The following is a 24,628-nucleotide window of genomic DNA, read 5'->3' as shown; positions in this document are numbered from 1 at the left end:
CATTCATTAATCCTTCTATTGATACTAGAATTAATGGAACTCTTTTTTTTGTTTTTTTAAAGCAGATATTTTGTAAACTACTCAGTAGTGCAATGTCTGGAATTTGTCAGATTTGGAAGGTTTTGTTACATAACCTGTAGATATTCAGTCATATTCGCCTTAGTAGGAGCATCTCAAATTCAGAAGCTCTTTGCTTTTAGAGTAATCGAGTGTTTGTTTGTTTGTACTTGAACAGCCACATACATCCCTCCATCTGTAACAATGAACTGAGGCCAATGAGAGTTCCATGTCTGTGTCAAGGACAGTATTTGGCTCTTAGACTACAGCTGTGTCTTGTATATCATTTCTTTGTGCTACCATACTCAGACATGACAAGGGCAGAGAGATTACATCAACCCTCCTCCTTGTGACAGAATTGCTAGTGATGCAACAAAGTACGTAAATGAAATCTAGCAGGAAAACGAATGTGACTAAAAGGTGCCACTAATTGAAACAAAACGCTGCTTTGATACAAGAGAAATCACCTCTCACAGCTATTTAGCTTTCAAGCTCTTATAGTTCTGGGCTTTTTGACAAAGACTGACTTTTATGCCAGGTTCAAGCTAAGCCACCCATGTTTTATAGTTTTGCACTTAAATTTACTGTCCAGAAGGGGCAAAGCTGAGGTCGGTACACTGAAACAATATTTGAACATTGCTCAGTTACTATCTGGGTTTAGCTTATGTTCAATCCAGTCTATGGAATTCAAAGACTATCCTAATGATACGGTATCTTTTTGTAGTGTTGGAACTTTATCTTCCACGTGACTTACTTTCTCTTAGAACAAGCAACTGTATATTTGGAATACTTAATACTGAGTAAAAGAAAACTTAGTAAAATTTTCAGGTTACAAAATCCCTTTAAGTGACTCAGGCACTTTGATGTTTAAGAGCTGAAGTCTGACTCTCAATGAAACTTAGGCTTTCGTCACCTAAGAGAATGGGACTTATGTGAATACTGAGTAAAATGTTTTTAAAGCTCTTATCTCTTAGGGTTGTATAGTACCATCCATCACAGTAGTATCTGAATGCCTTCCTTATAAAATCAATAGCATTAGTAAAGTACCTAGTAGATTTCCTAGTCTCTGGATGCTTTCCCTTATTGGGGTAAAAACTCTGTTTGGGGTATGGATTTATTTTTTGTTGGGAGATGTGAATATAAGAATGAAATATAAACATCTGTAAAACTACTGCAAAGTAGGTATCTTTCATGAGTTTATTAGTTTCTTTTATTGGCATTTCAAAATTTAAATGGTCTTACATTTAATAGAAACATTTTATGGTCTTAATAAAGTTAGTGGTGAATCACATTGGACCATTGTATTATTTTAATTGGAACAGAAACCAGGGAGTTGTGCTTCAAAATTGATGGTACATGCTAATATACCATCAATTTTGAAGCACAAGAGTTGTAACTTCATTTAGAGTATGTACTTCTGACTACATCATATGGTCCTTTGGTAATAGAGAAGCCATTAGAATTTGAAAGTAACTACTGAACTCTTCTGTTTCCTTGAAAATAAAACTCTAGAAGAACATTAATTTATAAAGCTTTTGTAATGATAACTTGTCTTAAAGAGAAGTTAACAGTTGGAACCTATATCCTCTAAAGCTGTATAGCTAATGATAAAGTTTGGTAAAACTTAAAACCTTACTTTCCTTAATTTGAGAGCGGTTTATTGTAAAATGAGCATTAGATAAGTACAGAGATTTGCTATTCTGTTCCCACTTAGCCGAATATTGGTGAACTGTTTGTTTGTTTAATCTGTAAAATCATAATTGGAAATATTAAATTGGGGTAACTTTTGAGAGGATTTTCCAGTGCAGATTTAAGAATAGAAATAAGTGACAGCAGTTGAGGTTTAATTTGTTTCTGAAACAACAAATGGCAAAGAGCTCAAAAGCTTATTGTGGAATAGGTATGTGGAAGAGGAACTCATAGTCAGCCTGGCCATCAAACCGGTCTTTGTGAATAAAGATATATTGTATATCATCTGTTATTGTCACCCATTTGGTTTTGGAGTTTAATATATTACTTGATGGGTTCACTGAGAACTGAGTCTTCTATTTAGGAAAGCAGCAAAGAATCCTGTGGCACCTTGTAGACTAACAGACGTTTTGCAGCATGAGCTTTCGTGGGTGAATACCCACTTCTATTTAGGAGATGTATCAACTAGTGCTTCTGGCTATTGCACCCTAGCATCAGCCAACTCTAACTTATTGCTGACACTTGACTCAAAGACTAGTGTTAGCAATACCAGCAACAATTTGATGGCCCTCCTCATTGGATATACATGTTCACGAAATACTTTAGAGTTTCCTAAAGCCAAATGTCCAATAACATCAAGTGTGTATTAAAACTATAGGTCCAGCCATGCAACCATCCTCCTAGTATAACTTTTTTCTTCGGATTTATTTATTCAGATATCTCAGAAATACATCAATTGCTGTTGTTATATTCCTATTTAGGCTGTTGTTAGAGAATAACAATCCATTGAGAGAAACTTAACAGCCCTGGAAAAAATTGCTGGGGCCATTTGGGAATATGAATATATGTTGAGTCTCTCAGTAACACTAATGGGCTGTTGCTTTATATTGTGTCTTAGTATGGAGATTTTTACAATCTGTTTTACACATACAATGGACAGTGAAAGACTTGTAATATAGAGTAAAATTAATTCTATATTGATGCATATGAAAAACAGTTTTACATGAATATCCATGGCTCTTCTAAGAAAGGTATAAAGCAACCCTGTTTAACTGATTACCAGTGCTATCTTTTTCTTAGGGTTTTTGGATTTTGATTGACTATCTAGAGAAAAGAACTCCAGCTGAATTTAATAGCTATTAAAGATAGTTAATAAATCTAAGAGTATAGGATATAATAAGGCAAAAACATATTGTATTATGGTTTTGCTTACAAACTAGAAAATTGTTCAGTCCATCCAGGTCTTAAGAATCAAATAACACAATCACAATAGAAAATGACACTTGTACTTAGCCACCACTATTCTGGGAAGATAACTTTTTTTTTAAGTCCCTCAGAATAAGGCCTCGTTTGTTCCAGTTGGTTATCAATTCTGGTTATGTGCTAACACAAGAGCAAAAACAATCCAAAGCTAGAGCACGAGACAACTCAATCTAGTACTTACACACCAATTCACCAAGGTCTTCTTGTTAATGAATGTATAGTAGTTAACCCTTTAACTTACTTCCCCATGAATTATATTAGCCCTAGGATCTGATTAATGCTTCTAACGCTCTAAAATATGAACTCCTGTATTTCTGACAAACTGTATGGACTGAGTGCAATTCAAGGGGCTTGCCCACTTGGTCTCACTTTTTGTCTGTACACAGCTAGAGCTTGGAAGGCAGTATGAAACCATTAACTATGGTAGACCCATGTACAGTGCTTCACAATCTACAACAGTAACTTTGTTCCGTTTCAAAGCTACTTCATGGCAGTCTGCATTGGAACCTGTGACGGGCTGGGTGACAGAGACCACTTTGGGACCGCCCCCTGATGTGCTGAGACTACCTCTGAGCCAATTTTCCTTGGCAGCTGGGGATTCAGTACCCTGTCTTGTTGAGCCAGACATATTAGCCTGCTGCAAACACAGTTCCAGGTCTGAACCAGATCCCACAAGAGCTGCAGGCTTAACTGAAAACAGCTTAAGAAATGCCACCGTCTCTAGCACCCAGACACCTACTTCTCAATGGGATCCAAACCCCAAATAGATCCATTTTACTCTGTATAAAGCTTCTACAGAGTAAACTCATAAATTGTCTGTCCTCTATAACACACACAGAGAGAGAGAGAGAGAGATGTGCAGCTGTTTGCTCCCCCAGGTATTAATACTTGCTCTGGGTTAATTAATAAGCAAAAAGTGATTTTTATTAAATACAAAAAGTAGGATTTAAGTGGTTCCAAGTAATAACAAATAGAACAAAGTAAATTGTGAAGCAAAATAAAACAAAAACATGCAAGTCTAAGCCTAATACAGTAGTAAACTAAATGCCGGTAAATCTCACCCTCAGAGATGTTCCAATAAGCTTCTTTCACAGACTAGACTTCCTCCTAGTCTGGGTCCAGCAATCACTCACACCCCCTTAGTTACTGTCCTTTGTTCCAGTTTCTTTCAGGCATTTCTTTGGGGTGAAGAGGCTATCTTTTCAGCCAGCTGAAGACAAAATGGAGGGGTTTCCAAGGTCTTCTGTATTCTCTCTTGTGGGCAGAAACCCCTTTGTTCTCCTGTGCAAGATCACAGCAACAAGATGGAGTCTGTAGCCACCTGGGCAAGTCACATGTCTATGGATGATTCAGCTTTTTGCAGGCTGACACCATTGTTTACATGATAGTTTGAACATTCCCAGGAAAGCTCAGATGTGGATTGGTGTCTCCCAAAGGCCATTGTTAGTTAAGTACTCCCAATTACTTGAATAACCCCTTCACACTATGTTGACCAAATCTGCCTTATGTGCTTCCTCCAGCAAACACTTTGAATACAAACATAGAGCCAGTGCTCATAATTTCAGACATAAAAAGGATATATGCATACAAATAAGATGAATATATTCAATAGATCATAACCTTTGCAAAGATATGTTAGATGGCATATCTAGCATAAAACATATTCCAGTTATGTCATATTTACACTCATAAGCATATTTCTATAAAGCCTTATGGGGTGCAATGTCACAGGATCTATTACAGAATAGGGACATATCTTTAACTATCTTTAAAGCACATACATAAGCATATACACCAGGGGTCTCAAACTCAAATGACCCCGAGGGCCGCATGAGGACTAGTGCATTGGCCCGAGGGCTGCATCACTGACACGCCCCCTTGCTGCCCCTGCCCTGTCTCTTCTCCACCTCCTCCCCTAAGCGCGTGGCTCCCCGCTCCTCCCCCCTCCCTCCTGGAAAGTGCTAAGCGCCACCAACAGCTGTTTGGCGGCTTGGCGGCGGGAAGCGCCTGGAGGTAGGCAGAAAAAAAAATGAAGAGTAATATAGTAGTATAGTATTAAAATATAGTATGCTATTAAAAGTCAATTTCTTAACTTTTTTATTAACTTCTTTAACTGTAATGTGAAACGTCAGTGCTAATTTTGACAGTCATTTCATTTTTGGCCACTTAGCTGGCAGCGTTTTGCATCAACCAGAGCATCAATATTAGGTTTGATATCCTGAGACGAAACCAGTCTCAGTGTTGCTTGCAAATGTTCATCAGTGAGCCTTGACCTTAACACAGATTTGTTAATCTTCATGGAAGAGAAAAACTGTTCACATATATATGTACTTCCAAACATTGCCATTATCCTTGCAGAAGCAGAGAATAACATGGGAAATCTTTCTTGTGAAAGAAACCTGTAGACTTCTGGAATTCCAACATCTGTATACTTCTGCTTCAAAATCGTGTCACACTGAAGCTCCACTAACTCCATCTGCATTTCTTCTGCAACATTGTCAATTTCAACAGCAAATGGTGTGGAAAAAAGTTGAAAATGTGGTTCAAGTGCCTTGAAATCTTTAAACCGCACATCAAACTGTTTGTGTAAGTTAGAAATGATCTCTGCATATTCTTTCAAGGATTTGGGTTCAACTTTTCCTAAGGAATTCAGAGTTGAGAAATGGACCAAATTGCCAGCAGTCAGCTGTTTCCCCCATAAAGTAAGCTTGACTTTGAATGACTTAATACTGTCATACATCTGGGTTTTCTCCTGTTTTCTACCCTGAAGTTTCAAGTTCAGTGCATTCAGGTGATCAGTTACATCTGTTAGAAAAGCAAGGTTGCAGATAAAAGTGGAATCAGCAAGCTGTGGAACCTCCTTGTTTTTCATTTTCATGAAGGAATCAATCTCCTCTTTAAGTGCAAAAAAACGCTTCAAAACATTTCCACGACTCAGCCACCTAACTTGAGTGTGATACAGAAGTTCCCCATATTCACTGTCCATACTTGCTAGAAAAGAAGTGAACTGTCTGTGATTCAGCCCTCGTGCACATATAAAATTAACAGTTTTAACAACTACATCCATAACTTCTTTCATTTGTAGACTTTTACTACACAGGGCTTCTTAGTGCAAAATACAATGTATACTGGTGAAGCTAATTCCTGGTATATTGAGGCTGTTCAGTTTGGTCTTCAATAATCCAACCACACCAATGTTTTCAGAGCACATTGATGGCGCACCGTCCGTAGCCAAAGATACGAGTTTGTTCCATGGCAGCGCAGCTTTTTCAATGCACTCTTCCAATCCTTGAAATATGTCACGTCCCGTTGTGGTACCCTTCAGTGGCATTAAGTCTAGCAATTCTTCAGTTATATTCAAATTGCAGTCCACACCTCTAATGAACACTGCACACTGTGCAGTATCTGATACATCTGTACTCTCATCAAGAGCAATTGAAAATACTTCCAAGTCTTTTGCCATTTGAATCAATTGTTTTTGCACATTATCAGCTAAATCCGTTATCCTGCAGGCAACTGTATTAGCAGACAAGCTTATGCCTTCAAAAACTTTCTTCCTATCAGGACATAAAATTTCACTGGCCTTTATAAGACATTCTTTTATGAATAAGCCTTCTGTAAAAGGTCGCGATGATTTAGCTATCATTTCGCTTATCACAAAACTTGCTCTTACTGAATCTTCGCTAGACTTGTTAATCCCTGAAAATAAATTTCTTTGCTTGGCAAATGCTGCTTTAAATTGCTGAACTTTTTCCTCTCGGATTTTTCCGGTGAATGCATCATATTTTTCACGGTGCATCGTGTCATAGTGCCGACGCACGTTATACTCCTTGGGAACAGCAATCGTTTGCTGACAAATAAGGCATTGAATTTTATCTTTTACCTCTGTGAAAAAATATAAATTCTCCCATTTGTCTTGGAAAACTCTCTTTTCTTCCATGAGTGTTCTTTTTTTTGACGAAGTCATTTCCAAGCAGTTTTAATAAATATATACACTCAGTAATGCACCTTACTCAAAGGACAAAACACGCACTTAGATTTACTGCCTAAGTCTCTGGGAGGGAGTTTGGGTGGGAGAGGGGGTCTGGAGTACAGGCCCTGGGCTGGAGTTTGGGTGGGGGAGGGGGTCTGGAGTGCAGGCTGTGTGCTCGGTGCAGGCTCCAGGCTGCGGCAGGGGGTGGGGGTGCAGGCTTTGGGATGGAGTTTGGGGATAGGAGGGGGTGCAGGGGTGAGGGCTGTGGGGCTGAGGGTGAGGGGTTTGAGGCATTGGAGAGGCTCGGGGCATTGGAGAGTCTCAGGACTAGGGCAGAAGGGCAGGGGAAGGGCAGCCTGCCCTGGCCCTAGTGCAGGGGGGCGCTAGGACCCTGCGGCAGCAGGTGATGCCGGAAGCCGGCATAGCGGAGGAGTGGAGTCAGCGTGAGCTCCCGGGCAGGCTCCCGGGCGGTGAGGGGGCAGCAAGTGGGGGCCGGGAGACACTGGGGGGAGGCGCGTGGGGGCGGCAGGTGGGGCCGGGGGAGAGACCCGGCCCCAAACATTGGGGAGCAGCGCGCGGGGAGCTTAGGCACAGAAAATAACTCGGGGAGGGGTTGGGGGTGAGGGGAGTTTGGCGGCGACAGGAAGTAACTGGGGGAGCTCCGCGGGCCGCAGGGAAGAGCTCCGAGGGCTGCATGTTTGAGACCCCTGATATACACTTTTTCACTGAGTACCAGGTTCCAGGAAGAAGTCAACTGATTGATTTGGGTCATTACTGAAGAGCAGGTCTGTCTGTCTAATCACCAGATCTTTGCTCAGCTGTCCGCTTTCAGCTCAGTTACTGTTCCCAGCAGGAGTTGATACTGCAAACACAGGAGGAGCGAAGGACAGACATGACTATAGTCTCTTCCTGGTGTGCTAGTGGGCAACCCAAATTTCTGGAAAATAGAAGCAGACAATTAAAGATGTCTATCTTAGTTAAGGTCTTGATATTGCTAGGAGGACTCCCAGGTGGCTGGCCAAGTACAGTCAAACCTCGCAATAACACGCCCCGCCATAACGCGAAATCGCATATAACGTGATCATGCGTTGGCTCTCTTTAAGGCCTAATACCGGTGGTCCCCAACGCCATGGCACCTGCCGGGACATTGATGTGCCCCTGCCTAGTGCCCAGCAGGGGAGAGAAGCTGCGGCCCCGCGCCTGCCGGGGACAGAGAACTCCGAGGCTGCGGGCGCCGGTGCTCTCTGTCCCCGGCAGGTGCAGGGCCACGGCTCCTCTTGAAGCCAGAGGGAAGCTGCGGCCCCTCGCCTGCCAGGGACAGAGAGCACCGCCGCCCGCAGCCTCGGAGTTCTTTGTCCCCGGCAGGCGCGGGGCCGCAGCTTCTCTCCCCTTCTGGACACTGGGCATTAGGCAGCGCACATCAATGGGGACCACTGACTGACTTGAAACCCCGCTATACCGCGACCCCGCATTTATCGCGATGGAATTTTTTGGACCCCCAAACATCGCGTTATAGCAGGGTTTCACTGTACCTCCATCTTCTCCCTTGCACTTGTCTTTGGCTTTCAGGTAGTGATGTGCTGAAGGAGACAGGCTACTTTATCCCATTTCTGCTGGGTGGTCCAATTTGGTTCCTGTTTTGTGGTGGTGCTGGCATGAACCGATCAGATGGTGACCCACACTTCCAAAGATTTGAAACGTCCAATCAATATAAGAATTGATCTCTCCCACCATCTAACCAGGGAATGAGGTGTAACTTTTGAATTCTCACAATTGGGGCTGGAATTTTCCAGTGTTTGTGCATCTTATTCCAGCTTGCATAAGACAAATTAAGCTATAGCTGTCTAAGGCCTGGTCTACACTGGGGCGGGGGGCGGGGGGGGGAGAGGTCGAACTAAGGTACGCAACTTCAGCTACGCGAATAGCGTAGCTGAAGTCGAACTACCTTAGTTCGAACTACTTACCCGTCTTCACGGCGCGGGATCGAAGTCCGCGGCTCCCCCGTCGACTCCGCCACTGCCATTTGCAGTGGTGGAGTTCCGGAGTCGATGGGAGCGCGTTTGGAGTTCGATATATCGCATCTAGATGAGACGCGATATATCGAACTCCGAGAAGTCGATTGCTACCCGCCGATCCGGCGGGTAGTATGGACGTACCCTAAGAATTGCCCTGGCATCAAGGCCTTTTATAACAGTAATAACTCATAACTTTGGGGCCTTAGTCATTATGACCTGCAAAAATATGCATGGAGTAGATCTCCCTCCCCCCCCCCCCGCCCACATAATTGAGGAGACCTAGACTTTCAAAGAATGACAGGTGGGGGAAAGAGTTAATTCCCTCTTTGGAGTGCTGCACTTGTTCCTTTTATGGACACAATGCCTCTGCCACACAGCTCCATGTTGTCTTTAACTACTCCCAGTGGCTTCATTTCTGTGTGTTTGCTCCTTTCTGTGCTGTGTTGCAAAGAGAATAAAGGCTGGTCTGCACTGAACAGTTATATTGGCATACCTGTGTCTGTCAGGGGTATGAAAAATCCACGTCTCTGAGACCCCTACTTAAACTGACCTAACCCCTGGCATCAACAGCACTAGGTCGATGGAAGAAGTCTTCCATCGGCCTAGCTACTGCCTCTTGGTGAGGTGAATTACCCACAGTGCCAGGAGAATCCCTCCTGTTGCTGTAGTCATTGTCTGCACTGAAGCACTACAACTGTAGCTGTACCTCTGTAGCATTTTTAGCATAGACATTGTCTAAGGCTTTGTTTTTCATTTCAGTATTGATAAGCTGGCATCAGTTTCTGCATCTAAGGCTTTCTACCCTGTTGACTGACTTTATCAAAGACAAGATTTTGGGGCTATTAAACCTATCAAGCAGGTTTTTGAGGTGTTTTGTATGTATCCCTTGACTCAGAGCCACAGAGTTCTTTAAATGTGTTTCTTTAGAAGGCCCGTCCTCTTACAAGTAGCAGCCCAGGTTTGTAAAATCATACTTGTCTGCCTCCTAAAGGGCAGATGCTGAGGAGGCAGTCACAAAACAGAATTACAGTTACAGGATGCAGTCAAGGGAAGTGAACTATGGAGAAAAATGGAATGCTCTCCTATAACCTTTCAGGCATCCATCTACAAGAGAGAAATTCTCATGGTATTTATGACCTTAGGGCTGTTTTTATTTCTCTTGCATATCAGGATGAAACCCTTGTCATTCATGAGTATCTGTTCCTACTAACTTTTACTTAAAGTATGTTTGTAGCAGTTTCTGCTACTCTGACTTTAATCTCACTTTCTCTTTTTGTACCATTACTTCACTTTTCCCAGTGCTAATTTACCTTTTCATACCCTATTTTGTCTTGATCTTTTGACTTTGCTTTTATGGTTCTACTCTTCTCCTGTAATGAGATCTGCTTTTCCCCATCTATACATTCTGTTCTGTTCTTGGTGATGAAACACACTCATGCTCTACCCTGTTTGTACACTCTATTCCAATATTATGGATTCCATTCTTTATTTTCCTGTTGTGTTCTGCACCTATTATCTTTGATTTCAACATGATTTTTTTTTTTTGGACATGCTTGTCTGTTGCACGCAAGGCTGCATCACTCAGTTATCATTTCCACCACTCATCACTCCACTTTGCTAATTGGTCCCTAGGGCGAAGGAGTTAAATAAGTAGCAGTTAAAATTTCAACAGTTCTATTGGAAGTTTTACAAATAAACATAGCAAAAAAAGAGGACTAGATGGCATATGAGCAGATACCCCATCCAAAGATCTTAGATTTGGAACATCTTGAAAACTGGCCCTAGTTTTTGTCACTGTGCTTATTGTTTATCCTGTTTTTTTATTTATTTTCCATGAGAGAGTGGGGCAGTGTGTCTAATTATCAAAGGAACCATCCGTCCAAGCAAGGCTCAATACAATTCAGATCTCACTTATTCCACATAAATCCTGTTAATCTAAATGCTGCCACGTGAGCTCAGTTATGAACTGTCGAAGTTGATGTTAGCTATGATGGTGTAAGAGACTGGGGCTTTTTGAAAATTACTGAATTGAGGCAGAACATGCCAAAGCATGATCAATGAAAAGGGAAAATGAGCACCAATCAACCATTCTCTAGACTTCAACAGCAGTTCTTACTGTGTTTCTCATAATTAATACTTTATTTAAATCAAATAGTAAGGCACATACCAAGGATTCTGTAACACTTTTGCCATGCGGACCATATTACAATACTGATTGTATTGTGGAAACCTCTCAGTATTCGTGATTTCTGTGACCATCTCCCTTTTCATTCTTGATTACACAATACCCCTGTGGCAACTACAGTAACTTCTTATATGGGAAAGTAATACTAGGAAAGTATTTAATGTACTTGTAGTTGTATTAACTGATTTACCAGATGGTAATGAGCCAGCATCATGTGACCATCTCGCTCTCACCAGGGCACCAGTAGCCCATGCATTGTAGTCTAAGAACCTCCGGGGTATACACTGTAGAATCTGTGTATTATATTCTTAGTATGAGTCTGTAGCAAGGCGGTGGGATACCCCACAGCCCTGCGGAGGGACAAGCCTCCCCTAGCACCAACGTCAGCGGAGCCAGCGTGTCCTGTGTCTTCCCTCCAGAGGGCAGGGCACAGGACAGGAAGTAGAAAAGCCCAACTGCAGAGCTCACTTGAAAGCCAGCCGCTGGAGAGGCCAGATGCCTGTGGCCTAGCTCCGGGCTGGGACACGCTGGCAGTCTGCAGCCGATGCGAGGACTGGCTGGGCCAGCCAAGCCTACCCTGGCCAGCTACCCTGAGGAGCAGCCCAGCCTACCCGTTACCCAGAGGAACCGATGGTGCCGGAAACCTCCGAGGACACCGCCCTAACCCAGGTACCCTACGAGGCGTCGTCCAGAAGTAACCCGGGGATAGTCGACTCTGGTCTGGCTGTAGCTCAGCCAGAGCCCATGTCAGTGTGTTGCGGTCAGGATCCCCACTGACACAGCAGCGAGTCTCCTGCAGCTGCCAGGGCCCCGGGCTGGGACACAGTGGAGTGGGTGGGCCTGTGTCCCGTCCCCCCCCGCCACCCCACTCACGGTTGGCAGTCTCCCCCTTGCACCAGACACTCAGAAGCCTGAGCACCAGACTGTTTGCTGCCCCGCCCTCACCCAGGGCCGGGCCCATAGTGAACTATTGTGAGGCGGTGGGATCCCCCACAGTCCCGCGGAGGGACGAGCCTCGGACTAGCCCTTCTACAGAGTTACAGTACAAATTCGCAATGTCACTTGTGACCTTTCATATATACAACAAATGTAACAAATTCAAAGCCCAATGTGATATAAAAAGCAGTGACTGAAAGGGGGGGGAAAAAGCCAGAACAAGGAGAGGTGTAAAGTTATAGATCAGTTTTGTAATTTCCTGTAACATGTATCTTAATACTAATTAAAGGCCAAATCCAGAAGCCCTCAAAGTGGTAGTCATGACTGAGTAAGAACTTCAGCTTTTGATCTACAATGAAGATTTACCAAATCTTAGAAACTTTGTGTTTGAAAACTTGCCCTCTGGTGCCAAATACTCAAAAAGGTCAGCAAATGAAACTTCATAAATACAAATCTGATCTAGTGTTGTCTCTGAAACAAATCATTCATGAATTCATCTCCAGTTAGATTAATTTGATCACTTATAGCTGGACCCATCCTACTATACTAACAAATTATTTAATTAGCATTCCTTCTTGGGTTGCAGTTTTGAGCACTCTTCAGAAATACTATATAAATTTACTAGATTTTTTTTCCCCCCTAAAATTACAGAATCAATTAGTTTTGATCTTAGCTCATCCTCAAGTCTGGTTTTTGTTCTGATTTCCTCCTCCTTTGTATTTCACCTGTTCTGTTTTAGGGTTAGGAGTGTTGATTTATGATCCTGTCTCATGTATAAACTTAACTTGCTGTAAGTATAGTGCCACTATGGGGTATAATACTTATAGTTTAATAAGGTTTAAGTAGGAGAACGCAAATAATTGGGATTTCTGGCTTTGCTATAATAAGGGGCCTATTTATTAATACGAGGACTAGTGTGAGAGACTGGATCTTAGTCATACTAAGGCTGGATTTTTAGATGAAATAATCCAGGCCTGAGAGTGTAACTCCAGGTCATGATTTCTGCTTTCTCATTCTGTGTAATGAACAAGTGATTTCACAAGCACAGGTGCAAGCACAAAATTGCAGAAGTAATTTTGCAATAAAGAGGTTTGGGGGGGGCTTTGGCAATGTGATAACTAAGCAGTAATTAGACAACATTGACATGTAGGAATTAAGAAATAATTGATGCAAATTATTCATATTAATGATTAGAAGTTGGTTATGGACACCAGCATTGCCACATATGGCTGATGGGCAGGCACAAACCTTATTTTGGTCGCAGAAAGGGACTATGTAATTACTTGGATGAATATCCATATTTAAAGGATGGGTATAAAAAATTTGGTTTAGTTTCCTAAATTTCAGGTTCTTATTGCTACTGAAACAGCGTCATCTAATTTGTGGCCTTCTAAGGTGGTCCACTAACTTTTTGTACATCTTGGTTTCTTTCGATTCTTTAAAGTGTAAGTATGCTATGATGCCTTCTGAACTGAAACCATTTAGTCTTTGTTGTTTAGGTATAATGAGTACACTTCTTTAGGGTCTAACTAAAGCATTTGTTTTGATCTGTTGTGAATTGTGCCAATATCATAATCAAATAGACTCTTCTGTGTAGCCAAATTTGGGAAGAATTTATGGTAATCAATAAATATGAGGATGTGGGATCAATCAATAAACATTCAAAGTGGGATAAAAATTTTAAAGCATTATTTATAAAGGCTATAGAAGGGACATATGCGTGTTGGGAAGGAATAAATGAAAGCTCTGTTTTTGAAATATTACTGAAACTGAACTTCTGTGTATTTTTTATAAACAGATGAATGTGTAAATATTACTCTTTAATTCAGGTATGTTCGAGATAGGTCAGATACTTCAAGAAAAGGATTAGAGGCGCCTCATTTATTAAGTAGAAGTCTACTAAGCAATAGAGTTAGGGAATGTAACCCAGCCAATTCTGTAGTATATAATCTCCTTGGCATAAACACAAAGTGGTTGTTTTTGTTTTGATATTAGAAAAAGATAGTCAATGGTATGTTTTCCAACACCAGTTTTACTGTACTTATTCATTTATTCAAAGTATATCTTCTGTAGAAATAGAAGCCAGATATTCCTTCAAATCCAGCTACTACAGTGGGTTGTCAGTTACTGTAAAGAAACTTATAAAAATAACACTTTTTTCTAAAAGTAAAGCACCCATGTAGGGCAGCGCTCTGTGGAAGAAGATACCAGAGAGTTTTTAAAGGCTGAAAGACTGATCAGTGTAATGTGTATCATTTAGAAATGAGAAGTGGAAAATACATTTGTTTGCTGTATGTCCTATAGATTTTAAGTTTATTATTTCATACCTTCTCGATGTATCAAATATATATAACATGCCTTAAAAACCATATTTTGAAGTGTTATGAGAAAAATTAAGCTGCATTTAGGGAAAGATCAATGATGCATGTTGATCTAGGAAAAAGGGAAAGAGTGGCATTTACAGGTAAGCATCATGGTTCATATCTATTAGGTATATCAGACAAGGAAAATTCAAATCTATGCTAAAGATTTAGATAAGTTCCTCATTTGCAGTGTTATAAATCACATCTCTTCCAGAGAGTCTAGCATCCTGTGATCTGGACTCTAGTTACCAGTAGAGTTTGGCAACTTTTTTGAGTGTTTTTCACTGGAAAATGCACTTTTTTGTGGTGTGGAGGGGGCCTGAAACTATTTCCCTAAAGTTCAATCCCCTCTTTGCCCACCTGCATGAGAAGGGGAGTAATGCTCCTCTGGAGGCTGCTGTCTCCCTTCACTTCCACCTGTGGTGCACATAACATACACCTGTCCCCATATTTCCCTGCACAGCTTTGTAAAATAGGTCCTAATTTGTCTGATAGTAATCTTAAAGCCTATTCTTATTGGCTTGAAAACATCAAACCTCTGATCAATTGTCATTCCAAAATGAGCCAGATATCCAGTCATCCTCCTGTTTATCTTAACTCCTTGTTTTGTTTAAAGTATCCTGTAATTTTGTTAAACATAGTACAACGGTAGACCTTCAATATTTCCCCCCAGTGGATGATAATAGCACACCTTTCTCTTACTAAGAAGTGTGGAATTAGTTGTCTCTTGTTACTGGATAGATTTCCTCAATGCGTCATGCTCTTGTACAGGCTGCACTCATGGTGTGCTTCCCCCTGCAAACCTGTGTAAGGGTCTGTAACAATCTGGCGGTGTCTGTGGCAGTGGGATATTTATGTTGAAATATCAAAAGGTTTGTCTTAATGCAATGTGTATTTTTAATTGAGAGTGGGATAGGGCATCATGTAAGAATCTGCTTTTGCTTGCTGTCTGTTTTATTGAAATTCTCTGTGGTTATACACTCCTCCCAGTGCAGCTTTTGAAATAATTTATTCTGGACCGTAGGACTTCTACTGTCTTTTGTTTTGGTTTTGTTTTGTTTCTGGTTTTTAAAACCAATACATGCAATTTATGATTGTTGGCATGTGGTGACTGCTGTTGCTGCTCATTACCAGTCTAGGCTTATAAGCAGGGCTGGTTTTCTCAGAGGCAGAGCGAGGCAGCTGCCTAAGGCACCAAAATATTAGGAGCAGCAAAATGTTTATTGGCTGTCTATTTGGGAGGGACAGACCTTCTTAGACAAGCAAGAACTCAAACTAGCATTGCCTACAAGACACTGAATGGCAAAATTATTGGGATGAATGGAGATGGGCAAAAATTTTCAGATTAATCACGTATTTGCCAAAAACTGTCATTTCAGTTGCTGCAAAATGATTTGTAAATTAGTGTCCTCATTCATTGAACAGTTTGGACCAAAACATTTTTGGTGGGGCTCTAAAGACAAAAGGAGACTTAGCTGCCATTCGCCAAGTGGAAGAGGCAGCAGTGGCCCCCTTATGCCCCAAAACCAGGAGTACGGACTCACTTGGGATGAAGGAGACCTGGGTTCAAATACCTGGTCTGGAGCAAGGACTTGAACCAGGTCTCCTACAGCCCTGGTGAGTTCTGTAAGCACTAGACTATTGGCTATTCTGGGGTTGGGGCACCCTCTTTTCTGTTGAAACGGCTCCATTTTGTGGGAAATTATTTTTCTGTTAATATTTTATAATTATGTCAAAATTGGTGTCTGGCTACAGTCATTCTGTATAATTGGATTTATTTTAAAGCTGTTAACAAATATTTGTAAATTACATGCCCTATTGGAATTTGTCAATGTTAAAAGTGCATTTAAAGTGGGTAATATAGACTGGGATTTCAAGAGCATTACAGAAACATACCATCCTAAGTAATACATTGCCATTAGCTGCTCAGTTTTCTGCTCTAGTGGCTTGCCTGTAGAGGGACAGAAGATTTGCTACTATTGACAACTTTCGCTCCCACTACAAGACCTTGTGCTCCAACAATGCAAATATCTGTTTGTTTCATGCATGCAGCTGGCAAGTGTGGCTTGTTCATGGTTTGTGTTATTGATTTCCTTTCCCTGTGAAAGAATTCACCACATTAGAAGAAATGGTTCCAAAGACTATTGTACTGTTAATCAGACCTTGTCATCCTATCCTCTTAATCTGTTTAGTCTTGTAGTTTCTATGCTGCAGCAGAATGTGACAATGTTCTATGGAAATGCTGCTCTGCTTTTAGAGCTGAAATGCCCAGTACATGGGTGCAGTGTTAGATGTGATTTGATGCCTTATGCGGCTAATACCTACTGAGTTTTGTCCTTGCTTGTGAAATATCCCAAACCTTCTGGTCTCTTCCTGAAGCTTGTGTTTTAAAAATAAAATCTAACACCTCACCCCCCAAAAGAAAACTTGGCAACCCTATGCCTTCTGTACTCTGTGCACAACTTGATTTCTCCCACCACAAACACTGACACCTAAGCTCGGAGGCCTATTAACTTGGGGCAGCTTGTGAAGGACTGTGGGTTTCATACATCTCCATTCTTTCCTTGTCCCTGCATCAGAGCAGTGGAAGCAATGTGCTACCCAAGTTATTTTTGGTTAACATTATTTTAAGTTTAAAGGAACCAAACTGGTGACTCATTGAGAATATGGGCTCTGATGAAACCTTTTGGTTACCTCCCCCTGACTAGCTCAAGTGTTTCTTTTTAATTCTTCCTGCTCCCTTAATATACCCCCCACTCCATAGCTCATCTCACATATCAGGGAACGCATCAACTTGAGCAATTTTATGGTGGAGACTGCTTCTTTGGGACTGACCTAAGGCATAAGTGACAGTACCTGGCTTGAGAAGGCCCTTAGGTTTGCATATTCAACAGTCATTTCCCATTTAAAAAAAAAAAAAAGTTAAATTCTCATTTTGCTGTGGCACGTTTAAAAGAGCAGACCTCTTTACATCCAAATTTATGAAAACCAGGCATACTTTAATGCAGAACCCCAAGGAATGCTTGATTGAAATAACAGATCAGAAAAGTCTCTTGCTAACATTCCTATGATTATAGGTTTACTCAAGTGACAGAAACATGGTGTCAGCTAGTTTTCTGCATATAATGTAACTTTATTTAAAAAAACCCCCACCATAACTTTAAAAGGCTTTGCTTAACATTCTTCAGCTGTAGTTAATTGTAATATACTTGGGCTATAGGACAGTTCTTAAATGTAACTGTATTGTACAGCCTTCATTTCCTTAGAACTATCAAATGCATTGCTGATCGGTTGATCTTTGTTACTCACAGTTGTGGCTGTAGAAAAGTCATAGCTTGTCCCTTGGCAATACTTAACAAGTGTGAGTACCAGTCTGTGCTTGCAGGAAAAGTCTTTGCTATAATGTAGATATAGTCTAGGTAAGGGTATGCTAGTCTAAACTGAATCAGGTCCCATAGTGCTAATTCAGTGGCGATTCAGTTCTGCTTTTTTTTATGTCAACCCGGCTTTTAAATTTGGTTTGTTCTTTTAAGTAACCGCCCTATTCCGCACTGTCCATTTTAAAACCCTCCCCTCTTATCTTCCTTCACTCTCTAATCTTATCTCCTCTTACAAGCCTAGATTTTTCCCATTGCACTTCTTTCTCCTACTTTTGGGTCCTTGGACAAAAAACAAGGTAAGAGCACTAGGATTGACACCATCTGTTTTTTACCTGGACAGTCTGGTTTTTGGCTTTTGTGTCTGGGTGCCATTTAGGGTTGCCAGGTGCCCAGTTTTCAACTGGAAAGTCTGGTCAAAAAGGGGACTTGGCAACCCTAAATGGCACCTGAACTAAAACCGTGGTTACCACAGGGTGGGGAGTCATCGGATCATTAACCCACACCAGCCCCTGCTCAGCTGGGGCCATCTCCTACCTGCAGGCAGACTCCTTGAGATGATCCAGCAAGTGATGGGAGTGAGGGGGAGGGAGCAGTGAGTGATGGGGGCAGGGCTGGGGGAAGAGGCAGAGTTGGGTGGGGCCTTGTGGGTCTCGTTACCAGGAATTAGAAAGGTGTTAACCTAAAACAGCACTCCGTCTTGTATGTTCTAGCTCTCTTGAGGTATTTAGCCATGGTAATTTTTTCTCCCCACCCTAGCTTCTTTCTGTATTTTTACTTTGTATCTGAATACAGCATAACTGTTCAGATGGACCCAAGAGCGTTGGTGTAGTGCAGTGGCTTTCAACTTTTTTTTTTTTTAAATTTTTTGCAGACCCCTAAAACATTTCAAATGGAGATGCAGATCCCTTTGAGAATCTTAGACATAGTCTGCAGACCTCCAGGGGTCCACGGACCACAGGTTGAAAACCACTGGTATAGTGGAATGTGGCAAGAGATTTGAACAAAGCTGATGCAAAGTAGCATTGCATTGTCCTGGCTTGTGGTAAAAAGCAGGAGAAAGCAACAATAAATGGTTCCAGAATGCTGTGTCACTTCAAGCAATATGTCAAGGTGAGAGGAAACAGAAGCTGATTTATTTTCCTGTTTAGGTGATATGACCCATTGACTTGAATTTTTTAATTACTCTGAGCCATGTGAAAAGGAAATACATTAACTATTTTGAGGAGTTTTTTGTCTGCTAAATTAACCCTTTTATTTGTAGGTGTTCTGGAAATTTTCTGTTGACTAACAGTCCATTGAATCATAAGGCTGCCAGGTGCAATAGTTGCCATTAAAATGTCAGTCTTTGGCAACAGTTTTCTCAGAGTGCTATCTGGAATACCACAGCTTCACCCTCTGATGTAGATACTGGTGGTTCACAGATGATATTGGTGTTTGGTAAATGTTAAGTTAGTAACCATAAATTTTCACCTACGCTCTTTACCTTGTATGTTTTTCAACACTGAAGAAATATTTAACAACTGTGGTTTTAGTGGACGTGGAGGAGGGTGAACTAGTCCTCAGGATGTACATCTTCAGAACAGATCAAGCCTGGGATGTTGGCAAAGTGCCTGAATCCTGTTCTGGAGGGACCATGCCTCTGGACGAAGATAGTTCAGTGTCCATGCGAATTGATTGTTGAGGCTGCCAACAATGTTTCCAAAGTTAAGTTGTCTGTCTTCATGTTTATATGGCTTCACATAACCATACTATCTACACACCTCACAGTTAATACATTTTATTCTCTCATATCCCTGTAAGATAGGTAAGAATCTGGCAAACAGAGAGCAGTCAATGTTTGCCATAGGCATTATTTATACTACATTAATATGTATGTATTACACAGTATGAATATTGTATGTATGAATGTTGAGCAGTTATGCCAGTGTTTCCCAAACTTGGTACGTCCCTCAGCCAGTGCCGCTTCCAGCAGCTTCCATTGGCCTGGAGCAGCGAACCGTGGCCAGTGGGAGCCAGGCAGGGGGCTGGTCCTGCTGAAGCGGCAGGTAAACAAACCAGCCCGGCCCACCAGGGACTTTCCCTAAACAAGCGGCGTCCCAAGTTTGGGAAACAGTGTTATACCAACTGAATTGTATTGTTTTCCCCACAGTGCTGTTCACTCTTGTTCACTGCTATATCCCACAATATCTTGGAACAGGACAACTTAGCATTTGACCTAAGTGGATAGTAAACAGATTAAAGGCAAAATACATTAATATTCTGCAAAGAGAGCTTCACAGAACAGGACCTGGAAGACTAGTATCCAGAACCACATGTTAAAGTGCTAGTACAAGCTGGTGGGTTGGATCTTATGTGATGTATGAAATGATTTCTAACTTGTAAGGAGCCATCCTACAAATACAAGTGGTCTTGGGAGGGCGTACCTTCTGTGTAAGGTAAATATGCTGAGAGATAATTACTTCCTGGAAAATGGGTATGTGTATCTCCTTTTTGTATTGTACTGTTTCGTCTTTAGATAACACATTTTGGTTAAGTTTGATTATTTGGTCTCTTGAATATTTTTCATAACAAACCATAAGTGTAGTCAATCAGCTATACAATTAAGCAATTTATCAATCTGTGAAATGTGAGTGTGATAAAGGCAGGTGCCAAATGTTGCATTGAAAGTCAGTGACAGAGCTGGGCATGGAACCCAGATCTTCTGAGTTTTAGTGCAAGGCCTTAACTTCAACACCATGCATTCTCCCTCCCTGGTTATTGTGCTTTTAGTGATATAGTCCGATATAGACCAGTCTGTTAGAAATTTTGATTAATCCACATGTTCACCAAGCAGGGTCAATACCTATTTTACTTTACCTGGGCTACCTTTGCATTAGTAACCTTTGGTGAATGTCCAGTTCTTCTCTTGCAACTGCTAATGACAAATTCAAATTTTAAATTTATTATGGCGCTGTGAAAATCTGCAGTGGGAGCCTCCCACAAACAGGTAAGACTTGCAACCCTAATTAAAAGGAGACTTATTCTGTAGTCTATAGTGCATTTATTTCTTGCCCCTACCCAGTACAAACTGAACATCAGCCACTGATCTTGGCATTGTCCCAAGGTCTGATATTGAGGATTCTTCTCTGCTGTTAATATTCACGCTGTTTCTCTCCCACGCCTTTTTTGCAGGCAAAGGCAGCTCAAGCATCTCATCCGACGTGAGTTCAAGTACAGATCACACACCAACCAAAGCCCAGAAGAATGCGGCTACCAGTGAAGGTAAACGCCTGGTGTTCATTACTTAGGTTATCCCTCCCCATGTGTAATGTTGGCTATTTTCAGAAGATTAAATCCTCCTCCCCAAACCTACTCCACGGTTCCTTGGGAGCATTGTAAATTTAAAACGAAACTTCTCTTTCAGACATCTTCATTTGTATGATTTTAGCTTTAATCGTGTAAGGGTTTAAGTCAGTTCTGCAAAACATAAGTGTAAGGGAGTTGCTGAAAGGAATTTGTTCAAGACATTTATTACAGGAGGTGGTGGTTGTGTATTAAGATTGATGTGATCAGACTTCAAGCTTATTTCCAAGGAAAATACTTCATGAAAACACAGTGGGTGGAGTTCTAAGTTAACTTTATTGCTCTACTATGAATGCCATGTGATAAATATTTAATGATGTGCTTGGAAGTTTGTGCCAAGGATTCAAAAATAAATACAGTTATAGACCTAGAGAGTTGACAGTGATTTGGCCAGACTGATGTATTTCACCTGGAGTGATTAAGGTATGTGTCAACTTCAAGATATGGCCTTTTTTGCTGTCTTAGGGGGAGAGGGAAGATTTTATGTCTGTATTAACACTTTGTAGAAATCCCTGGTTTATTAATGCATTTCAGGGAACTATAGTATGGGGAACCACCAATCATTTCATGCTGGGAATGAGACGTTAATAAAATACATCTCATAACTGGTGAGCATTCAAGGAAAAGTGGTGCTGGTTTTGTATTTTGTTAGGACACACGAATATTGGCTCTAGACCTTACAGTAATGCTCTTGGTAGCTGATTGGGAACCACCAAACACATCTGTCAGGATTAATGATGCAGGCTGCAAAGTATCTGATCTTTGGGCAGTATGTTTAGCTGATGACTCAGACATGAAGATGTCCACTTAATAGTATGTAATCTGGTTAATTTGTGAACAGATTATTCTAATTTCTTCAGTTTTTCCTGTCATAACAAATTAAGCTGCAAGCAGTCATTACTCTCTACCTGCCTTTGTTTCTGACACATCTTAATGGTTTAAACAAACAAACAAAAGTGTGGATTCAATAAAACAACGCTGTCTGGTTACGGCTATTTACCTTTTAAACTGTAAGTACGGTAGAACCTCAGAGTTACGAACACCTCAGGATTGGAGGATATTTGTAACTTTGAAATGTTCGTAACTCTGAACAAAACGTTATGGCTGTTGTGTCAAAAGTTTACAACTGAACATTGACTTAATACAGCTTTGAAACTTTACTATGCAGAAGAAAAATGCTGCCTTTAGCCATCTTAATTTAAATGAAAGTTTCCTTAGCTTGTCAAATCTTTTTTTAAACTCCCCCCCTTTTTAATAGTTTACATTTAACACTGTACAGTACTGTATTTGCCTTTTTGTTTGTTTGTTTCTGCTGTTGCCTGATTGTATATTTCCGGTTCTAAACGAGGTATGTGGTTGACTGGTCAATTTGTAATTTCTGTTCATAACTCTGAGGTTTTACTGTAAATCAACAGATTTACTTAAGAGTGATTGACCCCAAAATAAAATTACCGGAGATGGTCCCAAAACAAGAGCTGGGTGTAAACACTAGGAAATTCGGGGAAATTTCAGTCTGGATCCAAATCCTGCTTTAGGCCTATTTCTAGTAGCAATAGATTTTACCTCTCATGGTGGGTGGTAGCCTTTAAGGTTCCAGTTTCATCTTAGATAAATTTTGTCAAGAAAAATGCCTTGATGCAAAAATGAAGGGCTTCTCTACGGGGGGAGGAGGAGAGCCTAGAATGGCTAATGTGGAATAGCTGCAACTGTGTTGATAAATCCTAAAATTGAATTTATGAAGTATAAGGTAACACTTTGAGAATGCTGCTGTACTAAATCCAGGGAAATAATTAATCCAAGGGTAGGCAACCTATGGCACGTGCGCCAAAGGCGGCAAGCGAGCTGATTTTCAGTGACACTCACACAGCCCAGGTCCTGGCCACTGGTCCGAGGGGCTCTGCATTTTAATTTAATTTTAAATGAAGCTTCTTAAACATTTTAAAAACCGTATTTACTTTACATACAACAATAGTTTAGTTATATAATATATAACTAATAGAAAGAGACCTTCTAAAAATGTTAAAATGTATTACTGGCACACAAAACCTTAAATTAGAGTAAATAAATGAAGACTCGGCACAGCACTTTTTTGAAAGGTTGCCGACCCCTGAACTAATCAATGCTGCAAACACTGAAGTGTTCAGTAATCAAAATTCCTTTAAGGATAACATCACGTATATTTTCAAAATAACTTTTAAAATATTACGTGTAGCTAATGTCTGATGTAAATTTTCTCATTGAAATCTATCCGCTTTACACAATAGTCCTTAAATAGTGATGGATTACTATGCTGGCCCTGAAGTTTTCAGCATTATTGTATTAATCAGGCACACACCAGTGAGGGGAGTTAAACTGTGGCCCAGCAGAACTAAAATAGTGGACAAATGAATTTCCTGAATTGTCATGAAGGTTTGGAAGGAGTCCAGGGTAATGGAGTCTCATAGCTTTTTCTATATCTTGTTTTCTTATTTAAACTACCTCATGCTGTGTAAACCTATCTCTCATCATAGGTGTTTCCCAACAGGCAATGCACGCTGACACCTCTGCTTATTTATTTTTTGTGTGTGCCTGTGCTGCTTTCATCTCCTTGTATATCTTGTTCCCTTGTGATTGTCAGCCCACAAAATACCAGTGTTGTGCCCTGCTAAAGGACTTATCCTGTACACCTCAAAACACTGAAACTGCCGTTTCAGGTCTTGGGACCTTTTAAAACTCATTTCTGTTCAGTAGGGTGAATTCAACTGAATAGCACATAGTCCTGTTGAGACTCAAGATGTGTCCTTCCTGCTGGTTGAATGGAATCTTAAGGTTCCAGGTTGTGAGAACACTTTCAATTATTTCATTATTAATAATTAGTACAATAGTGCCTAGAGACCAACCAAGAATGGAACCCCATTGTCAGGCACTGTACAAACTGTAGTAGTTGTTGTGCCTTTTTATTGTTATTTACAAAGCATTCTACAATTGTTAGTCAATTTATCTTTAGAATACTCGGTGCTTCAGTCTTCCATAGAATCGGTATAGTAGTCCTTACCCACAAAAAAGACTGTATTTTATACTTTACATGGCCCTCATCACCATAGTATCTGAGCTTCAAGTGATTTTGCAGCTCACACAGTAAGTCTATGGCAGAGCTGAGAACCTCTAATTCTATCCTTTACTCTTACTAGTAGGCACAGTTCACAGTACCATAAATCGTCCTGTGAATGGACTATGTGCATGTGTGTGTTGAGAGGAGGTTATGAAAGGATGCCAACAGAATTGTTCCACTTGACTTTGAACGGTATGCAACACGCTACACCAGATAAGTGGATGACTACTTTTTAAAAATACCATTGTGTCTCTAGTGGCAGCTAAATTCTATGCTCCTTGTAGGGTTAGGAAATCAGGAACTTAAGTATGTGAAGTTGCAGGCCTTCTATTCT

General features: G+C 40.9%; 1 protein-coding gene across 4 annotated transcripts in view; it reads left to right on the top strand.

The window, feature by feature from the left end:
* Positions 1-24,628, top strand: part of FBXL7 (F-box and leucine rich repeat protein 7) — a 367,222-nt gene that overhangs the window by 65,623 nt on the left and 276,971 nt on the right. For 2 of the 4 annotated variants that reach the window (XM_045007162.1, XM_045007161.1), the window contains exons 1-2: positions 18,839-18,971; positions 21,033-21,122. Coding sequence is in view for 3 of the 4 variants with exons in the window: in XM_045007161.1 (XP_044863096.1) it covers positions 21,105-21,122 (18 nt within the window). In the remaining variant the exon portion in view is untranslated. Of the gene's footprint in view, positions 1-18,838; positions 18,972-21,032; positions 21,123-24,628 lie in introns of those variants that run through there. The other 2 variants (XM_045007158.1, XM_045007159.1) reach the window with 1 other exon arrangement.

Source organism: Mauremys mutica, chromosome 2, assembly GCF_020497125.1.
Source record: "Mauremys mutica isolate MM-2020 ecotype Southern chromosome 2, ASM2049712v1, whole genome shotgun sequence".
Taxonomy (NCBI): domain Eukaryota; kingdom Metazoa; phylum Chordata; order Testudines; family Geoemydidae; genus Mauremys; species Mauremys mutica.
This window is presented reverse-complemented; position numbering and strand designations above follow the sequence as displayed.